This window comes from Oryctolagus cuniculus, chromosome 1 (genome assembly GCF_051225735.1).
Source record: "Oryctolagus cuniculus isolate XC-2025 breed Fujian yellow rabbit chromosome 1, ASM5122573v1, whole genome shotgun sequence".
Taxonomy (NCBI): Eukaryota; Metazoa; Chordata; class Mammalia; order Lagomorpha; family Leporidae; genus Oryctolagus; species Oryctolagus cuniculus.
The window spans coordinates 8,807,609-8,816,615 of NC_142867.1; the positions used below are offsets into that span (position 1 = coordinate 8,807,609).

Sequence of the window (9,007 nt, forward strand, 5' to 3'; positions counted from 1 at the left end):
TGTGCTCAATAAGTCTGGATCTATGAGGTTATTTTTTTAAATAGGGCCTCAAGCATCACTTTTTCCTTCAATAAGTTTGTATTTAATATATTTTTTTTTTTGACAGGCAGAGTGGACAGTGAGAGAGAGACAGAGAGAAAGGTCTTCCTTTTGCCATTGGTTCACCCTCCAATGGCTGCTGTGGCCAGCACACTGTGCTGATCCGAAGCCAGGAGCCAGGTGCTTCTCCTGGTCTCCCATGGGGTGCAGGGCCCAAGTACTTGGGCCATCCTCCACTGCACTCCCTGGCCACAGCAGAGAGCTGGCCTGGAAGAGGGGCAACTGGGACAGAATCTGGCACGCCAACCGGGACTAGAACCTGGTGTGCCGGCACCGCAAAGCGGAGGATTAGCCTAGTGAGCCGTGGTGCTGGCTTGTATTTAATGTTTTAGCTCTTCTGCTGCTTTCCCAGGTGCATTAGCAGGGAACTGGATCAGAAACACAGAGGCCAGCAAGTCAGGTGCTCTGATCCGTGATAGCAACAGTGCTTAACTCTCTGCACACAAAGTCAGGCCCTCTGTGAATTCGCTGGCCCCATTAGAGTCACTTCCCATTGCATCTCTCTCTTTCTCCATCGCTCTGCCTTTCAAGTAAATAAAAAATCTTGCAAAAAAAAAAAAAAAAAAGAAAAAAAAAGAAAAGAAAAAGAAAATTTCACTTTTTAAATATTTTTTAAAATTGTCATTTATTTTACTTATTTGAGAAACAGAGTCAGACAGAGGTCTCCCGTCTGCTGGTTCCCATCCAAATGCCCATAATTGCTATGGCTGGGCCAGCTGAAGTCAGGAGCTGGGAACTCCATCTGGGTCTCATGTATGACTGGCACATGTACCTGAGCCGTCACCTGCTGCCTACCAGCGTGTGCAGTAGCAGGAAACTGGAATGGAAGCAGAGCCAGGACTTGAACTTAGTTAGGCCAAGTGCCTGCTCCCTAAAAACCAAAGTGCTTCACCTCGCTGGATCTAACAGCCTTGGCAGTGACGGGGTACTAGGTTATCAGTGAGCACACAGCGGAGGGGTGAATAACGAATGAGGCAGACACTGAAGCTTCGAGGGGGGGGGGCACGCAGGCTTGGGTTAGGAAGCAGACTCTGGATCCTGGAAAATGACCGCGAGGAGGGCTAGGGCCTGTTTTGCAATATGCGCAGGTCACCCTGAGGTGGCTGGGGATGAAGCTGCGCGGGTTTAACTACCAGCACTGAAGTCACACCGTCTAGGGCAGGTGTGAGTGCTGTCTCCACTTTACCAGACAGCGGGGCAGAAGGCCGCGGGTGTTTCAGTTTTGCGCGACACGGAGAAGTCCGAAGCAGAAAAGCGATGACAGGATCAGACACACTGTGTTTTCGCAAAAGGCCCTTCGGCGGTAGGGCAGAGGATGGCTCCCTGCCCCGGGGGAAGACGAGCGGGCTGAAGAGCGCGCACACTTCTACGGCTCCTGATACACTCGGCCAAACTACTTTCCAACGGGATCGGCTAAGGGGCCGTGATCCTGGTAATCTGCGAGGAGGGTGAAGGGTGCGAAGCTGGGGGGCCCGCTTGCCTCCGCCCACCGCCGCGGGGCGCCAGGGCTCGACGCGTCGGCTCGGATCCGCGGACTCTGCGCCGCTGCCGGCCCCGCCCGCGCGAGGTCCAGGCAGCCGGACCCGGGAGCTTTGTGGCTCCTGGCGGCACCCGTCCACGTCCGTCCCACGTGACCCAAACAGTTTCGTGCACTTCCGTTTCCCTCTCGGCTTTCTTATCGTCGGTGTCCCGGCGGGTCCGGAGCCGGTGGGTGAGGGAGCGCCCGGCCGGGGGCGTCAGAGGCGGGGTCGCCCTGCGCTGACCGTTCCCGGCCTCCCTGTCGGCACACCAGGTCCCCGCGGAAGCGGCGGCGGCGCCATGGCGGAGCTGACGGCTCTGGAGAGCCTCATCGAGATGGGCTTCCCCAGGGGACGCGCGTAAGGGAGCCTCCTCGCCCCGATCCGCGCGGACCGGTCCCGGCCTTTCCCCGAGCCTGGCCGTCACTATGGCTCGTAGGCGCTACTCACGCTGTTTCTCCCTCCAGGGAGAAGGCTCTGGCCCTCACAGGGAACCAGGGTATCGAAGCGGCGATGGACTGGTGAGCGCTCAGGCCAGGGGCCCGAGGGTTGGGGGCTGTCGGGAGCGGCAGCCTGGACGCTGAGCTCCCTGCCGACTCCCCCGGCCAGGTTGATGGAGCACGAAGACGACCCCGATGTGGACGAGCCTCTGCAGGCCCCGCTCGGACATGTTCTGGGACGGGAACCCACCTCCTTGGAGCAAAGTGGCGCCGCAGGTCCCGACTGGGGGGACGTGGTGTAATTACCCGCGGGCACCCGAGGAGAGCCTGCACGCGGAATAACACGGGTTGCTCGTTTGTAGGCCCTGGGTCTGCTGCTGGCGAAGGCAAACCCGCGCTGAGTGAGGAGGAGAGGCAGGAACAGACGAAGAGGTGGGTTGGTGGGGAACCATGTTGAGTTTCTCTCCGCGCCTCCCTGACCTGCCCCGGGACACGCGTTCCTCGGCCCCTTGCTGTAAACCTACCTTCCCCCGGCGTGCCCTCTTCCCTCAGGATGATGGAGCTGGTGGCCCAGAAGCAGCGCGAGCGGGAAGAACGAGAGGAGCGGGAAGCCTTGGAACGGGAGCGGCAGCGCCGGCGGCAGGGGCAGGAGCTGTCAGCGGCCCGACAGCGGCTGCAGGAGGGCGAGATGCGCCGCGCCGCGGAGGAGCGGAGGCGGGAGAAGGCCGAGGAGCTGGCAGCCAGGTCTGGGGCGGGGGGCTGGGGGCTGGGGGCTGGGGGCGACTCGCGGTTTGCTTGGCTGATGTCTGACCTTCCTCCCTGTCTGCATTCCAGACAGAGGGTTCGTGAGAAGATTGAGAGAGACAAAGCGGAGAGAGCCAAGAAGGTCGGTGTTGGCGAGACACTGGGGGTGGTGCCGTAGGCGGGTTAGTGAACCGCCCTTTTGTGAGCCCTTCCTCCTGAGGGTGAGTGCCTGCCTGACAGTGTTCGATTTTGTCCTTCAGTATGGTGGCAGCGTGGGTTCGCAGCCAACCCCACCAGCGACAGAGCCAGGTCCTGTTCCCTCCTCTCCCAGCCAGGAGCCCCCCAGCAAGCGCGAGTACGACCAGTGTCGCATCCAGGTACTGATTCTGAGTCCCGTCTTCTTCCTGGGACCCCTTTTTCAGGGCTTTAGGGTGCCCGTTCAGAGCTTTTTTCAGTCTTGTTCCCTTTGCCAGATCTCTTCCTTCTTTGTAAATGACTTTTGAAATACTGCCTCCTCTACTCTTAGGAAAGGATCAAATTTCACCTGCTCCAGTCTTATTTAAACCCATACCTCCCTCTTACTCAGCAGTTCGCCTTTTACTTGTCCATGTTTCGTTTGGTTTATTACACAGGTATTTTTGTGACAAGATATTTATCCAAATGTTTCTGTCCTTGTCTTAGATTTTGAGGGATCCAGGAGTCTCTCTTTTTTAATTTTTTTTTTTTTGACAAGAATGAGACTTTAATCAGTTTTAAGTGGAGTTTATAACACTAAGAGATAAAGGGTTGTTAAACACAATAACAAATGGACATCTGATTGGTATGAGAGGAGTCTCTTTTTAACAGTCAGTAAAGCAGAGTGGTTTTTATAGGTGCTTTAAATAGTAGTTGTGCTAGTTTAGTCTCTTTAAGAGGAAGTGGGGGTAGCTTTTTAGCTGTTCTTTTCCTTGGGCATTTTTTAAAAAGAATTTTATTTATTTGAAAGGGAGAATTAGAGATCTTCCATCTGCTGGTTCACTCCCCAAATGGCCACAATGGCCAGGGCTGGGCCAGGCCGAAGTCAGGAGCCTGGAACTCCAAGCAGGTCTCCGACATAGGTGGCAGGGGCCCAGTGACTTTGGTCATCTTCCCTGCTTTCCCAGACACACTAGCAGGGAGTTGGACCAGAAATGGAGCAGCCAGGACTCATATGGGAATCCGGCATCATAGGCCGGGGCTTAACCCCGCTCTGCAATGTCAGCTCCCTCCCTCAGGCTGCCTCCTTTGCCTTCTAGGTCAGGCTGCCAGATGGGACCTCACTGACCCAGACCTTCCGGGCCCGGGAACAGCTGGCAGCTGTGAGACTCTATGTGGAGCTCCACCGCGGGGAGGAACCTGGAGGAGGCCAGGACCCTGTGCAGTTGCTCAGTGGCTTCCCCAGGCGGGCCTTCTCAGAGGCTGACATGGAACGGCCTCTGCAGGAGCTGGGTACGTCATGCAGGACCACAAACCAGGATGTGGGGGAATGGAGGACATGCCTGGGAAGAGAAGGGACTCTGGAGATGCTGGGTGGTAGGTGCAACTGGAAATTTTGGGAGCAAACAAGTATCCTTGTGTGTGGTTCAAGCCTATTTTCTTTCATCTTCAGGACTCGTGCCTTCTGCTGTCCTCATTGTGGCCAAGAAATGTCCCAGCTGAGGCCTTTCTCCCACCGTTCTTCTCTGATCTTTTCATCTTTGATAAAGCACTGACATCTCCCGCTAATAAACAGACCCGCTGAGTTCTCTATATGCCTGACTCCTTCCTGAATTGTTGGGAGGGAGGAAACTCAAGCAGAGGAAGAAGCTGAACAGAAGGCAATGGAGTAGATCCTCTTCCTCATGGGTAGTTTCTAATCTCTGGGTCTGATTGGCTGCCAGGAAGGTTACGGGGGGAGATGTTGAGGGGTGGGGAGTACACTGGATGGCATCCTTTTGCTCCTGTGGATAACAGTTTCTAGTTTCTAGAGTAAGAATAGTAGTACCTGTTTATTTGGGTTGTTTCATAGTGCCTGAAATATAATAAATCCCCAAAAATATTAGCTACTAAATGAGTCAGTTTAATATATATATATATATTTATATATTTATGTGCTTATTTATTTTGAAAGGGAGAGACAGAGATCTTTCATCTGCTCGTTCATTCTCCGTGTGGCAGCAACAGCCAGGGCTGAGCCAGGCTGAAGCCAGGAATCAGGAACTCTGGGTGGCAGGGGCTGGAGCATCACAAGTAGTGGTTTAACCCACTGCACTGCAATTTCAGCCCCCAAAAGGGTTAATTTTTTAATGTGCCACCCATAAATACTGAGAGGAGCATGAGAGTGACCTTGACCTTCACAACTGCATTTCTTCTTCTCTGAAGTCACGGGTGTGTGTGTGTGTAGGGGGGACTTTGTGGCATAACAGGTTAAGCTACCACCTGCAGTGCCGGCAATCCCATATGGATCCATATGGATGCTGGTTTGAGTCCCGGGTGCTCCACTTCAAATCCAGCTCCCTACTAATGCACCTGGGAAAGCAGTGGAAGGTGGTCCAAGCCCTTGGGCCACTGCACCCATGTGGGAGACCAGATGAAGCTCCTGGCTCCAGCCTGGCCCAGTCCCAGCTGTTGTGGCCATTTGGAGAGTGAACCAGAAGATGTAAGATCTGTCTGTCTGTCCTCCTGCTTCTCTGTAACTCTGCCCATCAAATAAATAAAAATAAATCTTTTTTTTTTTTAATCTTATTTATTTATTTATTTATTTTTTTTTTTTGACAGGCAGAGTGGACAATGAGAAAGAGAGACAGAGAGAAAGGTCTTCCTTTGCCGTTGGTTCACCCTCCAATGGCCGGCGCGGCCGGCGCGCTGCGACCGGCGCACCGCGCTGATCCGATGGCAGGAGCCAGGTGCTTTTCCTGGTCTCCCATGGGGTGCAGGGCCCAAGCACTTGGGCCATCCTCCACTGCACTCCCTGGCCACAGCAGAGAGCTGGCCTGGAAGAGGGGCAACCGGGACAGAATCCGGCGCCCCGACCGGGACTAGAACCCGGTGTGCCGGTGCCGCTAGGCGGAGGATTAGCCTAGTGAGCCACGGCGCCGGCCAATAAAAATAAATCTTAAGAAGAGTAAGTCACGGCAGCTACCACATAGCACCAGCAGATGTGGGTTAAGCTGACTGCAATCCCAGGATCCAATATGGGCATCACTGTGTGTCCCGACTGGGAAGGCAGCAGAGGGTGGTCCAAGTACTTGGGCCCCTACCACCCATGTGGGAAGTCCAGAGGAAGCTCCTGGCTCCTAGCTTCGGCCTGGCCATACCCAGCCATTGCAGCCATGTGGGTAGTGAGCTGGTGGATGCAGGATCTCTGTCTCTTCCTCTCTGTGTAACTCTTTCAAATAAATAAAAATAAATCTTAAAAAAAGCAAATCACAACCACACTGGTGCTTTCCTAACAGCACTAAAACCTAGTGAGTACCAATGCTCCTCAGCCTACAGCGGTATTGAACTGGTAAACCCGTTATGTTGAAAATGCGTTTAATCCACTTAACTTACTGAAACCAAGGCTCAGCCATGCAGGACACAAGGGGACTGGTGGTTTGCCCTTGTGATGAACTGGCAGACTGGGAACTGCTGCTTGCTACCCCCGCCGAGCATCGAGGAAGAGGACAGTACCTTAGATAGCTGATCTGAGCAAAGGTAATGCATGGTTTCTTCAGAATGTGTACCATTTTTTGTATCATAAAGTCAAAAAATTGTTATGTTGAAACATTTTAAGTCAGAGACTATACTTACTATGTACCAGTTTCAAGTGCTTTCTACATATGAAGGCTCTGTTATGTGTAGGTATTTAGCCCATTTCAGAAACCAGGACACCAAGGTGGGGCTGGCATTGGTGTTGCCAGTACAGCCTCTGGTGCCAAATTTGGCTGCTCCACTTCTCATCCAGCTCCCTGCTAATGCGCCTGGGAACGCAGCAGAAGATGGCCCAAGTCCTTGGGCCCCTGCACCCACATGGGAGACCCGGAAGGAGCTCCTCCTGATTGGCCCAGCTCTAGCCATTGAGGCCATTTAGGGAGTAAACCAGTGGATGGAAGATCTGTCTCTCCTCTCTCTCTGCCTTTCAAATAAATACATTAATCTTTTTTTTTTTTTTTTTTGACAGAGTGGACAGTGAGAGAGAGAGAGACAGAGAGAAAGGTCTTCCTTTGCCGTTGGTTCACCCTCCAATGGCTGCCGCGGCCAGCGCGCTGCGGCCGGCGCACCGCGCCGATCCGATGGCAGGAGCCAGGTACTTATACTGGTCTCCCATGGGGTGCAGGGCCCAAGGATGTGGGCCATCCTCCACTGTACTCCCTGGCCACAGCAGAGAGCTAGCCTGGAAGAGGGGCAACCGGGACAGAATCTGGCGCCCCGACCGGGACTAGAACCCGGTGTGCTGGCGCCGCAAGGCGGAGGATTAGCCTAGTGAGCCACGGCACCGGCACATTAATCTTAAAATTAAAAAAAAAAAAAAAAAAAGACACTAAAGTAACATGTTCCTTCCCCAACAGACATTCACACACACCTGGGAAGCCTGCCTCTGAGCCACCAAGTTTCTCCATGTACCTCATGCTGCTTGCTGCTGGTCACCTTTCCCAGGCCCTGTCCAGCAGTTGCTGACCCCTCTCATTCCTGGGCGAGGGGTATGGCCGCAGTTTAAAATGCAAAGATCACACAGCAGAGCCACCATTGCAGCCACCACTTGTGATGCAGGCATCCCATATTGGAGTGCCAGTCCAAGTATGGACCGCTCCACTTCCAATCCAACGCCCTACTAAAGTGCAACCAAACATGGCCCAAGTACTTGGGCCCCTGCCACCCATGTGGGAAACCCGGATGGGTCAGCTCCTGGCATTGGCCTGGACCAGCCCTGGCAGCTGTAGCCACTTCAGGAGCAAACCAGAGGGTGGATGGAAGATCTGTTTCTTCCTCTGTCACTCCACATGTCAAAAAAGTCTTAAAATAAGGATCACAAACCACAAATATATTCAGTGGCATAGTGGGTAAAGCTTCTGCCTGCAGTGCTGGTTCAAGTCCTGGCTCTTCCATGTCCCATCCAGCTCCCGGCTAATGTACCTGGGTAAGTAGAGGACCATAGCCCAAGTCCTTGGGCTCCTGTACCCACATGGGAGACCAGAATGAGGCTCCTGCCTCCTAGCTTCAGCCTGGCCTAGCCCTGGCCATTGTAGGCATCTGGGGAGTGAACCAGCAGGTGGAAGACCTCTCTCTGCCTCTCCTCTGGAACTTTGACTTCCAAGTAACAAATTCACACACACAAACACAAAAGTCCAGCAAGACAGCACCAATGCTCAAAACCGGGTTTATGCCTGAGAAAACTTCAGCGTTCTGACTTGACTTTAAGCCTTTTCTTGCTTGGGGACCACAAAATGTAAAATAGACAAAATAGGTGTGACCATCCTGGCTTATCTCATCCTTTCAATGGCATCTCCAACAGATCCTGCACCTGGGTGCTCAGAGACTGGAAACGACCAGGGGCTGGTATTATGGTGTGGGTAAAGCCACTGCCTGCAGTGCCAGCATCCCATGTGGATGCCAGTTGGAGTCTCCACTGCTCTACTCCCAATCCAGCTCCCGGGTAATGGCCTGGGGGAAGAAGCAGACAATGGCTCAAATGCTTGGGCCTGGGCACCCATGTGGGAGACTTGGATGAAGCTCCTGGCTCCTGACTTTGACGTGGTCCAGCCCTGGTTTTCAGGCCATCTGGGATCTGTAACTCTGCTTTTCAAGTCAATCAGTCAGTCTTGAGAGAGACTGGAAACTACTGCAGTGAAAACCCGGAGGAGGGGAGGCGTTTGTGTAGTGGTTTAAGTTGCCACCACTTAGGAAGCTCACATTCTATATCCCAGTCCCTGGGCTGGAGTTCCAGCTCCACTTCCGATTACAACTTCCTGTTTATGTGTACCAGCGCTGTGGTGTAGCAGGTTAAGCTGCCACCTGCAGTGCCAGCATCCCATATGGGTGCCAGTTCAAGTCCCAGCTGCTCCACTTCCGGTCCAGCTCTCTGCTATGGCCTGGGAAAGCAGTAGAAGATGGCCCAAATCCTTGGGCTCCTGCATCTGCATGGGAGACCTGGAAGAAGCTTCTAGTTTTGGATTTGCACAGCTCCAGCTGTTGCAGCCAACTGGGGAATGAACCAGTGGATGGAAAACC

The 9,007-nt window shown here is 53.6% G+C and overlaps 1 protein-coding gene across 1 annotated transcript; it reads left to right on the plus strand.

Annotated features, from left to right (window-relative positions):
- The first annotated feature begins 1,721 nt into the window (after window positions 1–1,721).
- Window positions 1,722–4,567, plus strand: UBXN1 (UBX domain protein 1). Its single transcript, XM_008274370.5, has 10 exons — window positions 1,722–1,806; window positions 1,892–1,976; window positions 2,084–2,137; window positions 2,226–2,332; window positions 2,419–2,488; window positions 2,609–2,800; window positions 2,891–2,942; window positions 3,061–3,177; window positions 4,075–4,267; window positions 4,428–4,567. The coding sequence occupies exons 2-10, from the start codon at window positions 1,918–1,920 to the stop codon at window positions 4,475–4,477; spliced, it is 894 nt and encodes a 297-aa protein (XP_008272592.1). The 5' UTR covers window positions 1,722–1,806; window positions 1,892–1,917; the 3' UTR covers window positions 4,478–4,567.
- Window positions 4,568–9,007: the final 4,440 nt, after the last annotated feature.

Coding starts and splice junctions, on each gene's coding strand:
- UBXN1 (XM_008274370.5), top strand. CDS start 1,918: ATGGCGGAGCTGACGGCTCTGGAGAGCCTCATCGAGATGGGCTTCCCC. Junction 2,333..2,418: donor GGAGCAAAGTGGCGCCGCAG/GTCCCGACTGGG, acceptor GCTCGTTTGTAG/GCCCTGGGTCTGCTGCTGGC. Junction 4,268..4,427: donor ACGGCCTCTGCAGGAGCTGG/GTACGTCATGCA, acceptor TTTCATCTTCAG/GACTCGTGCCTTCTGCTGTC.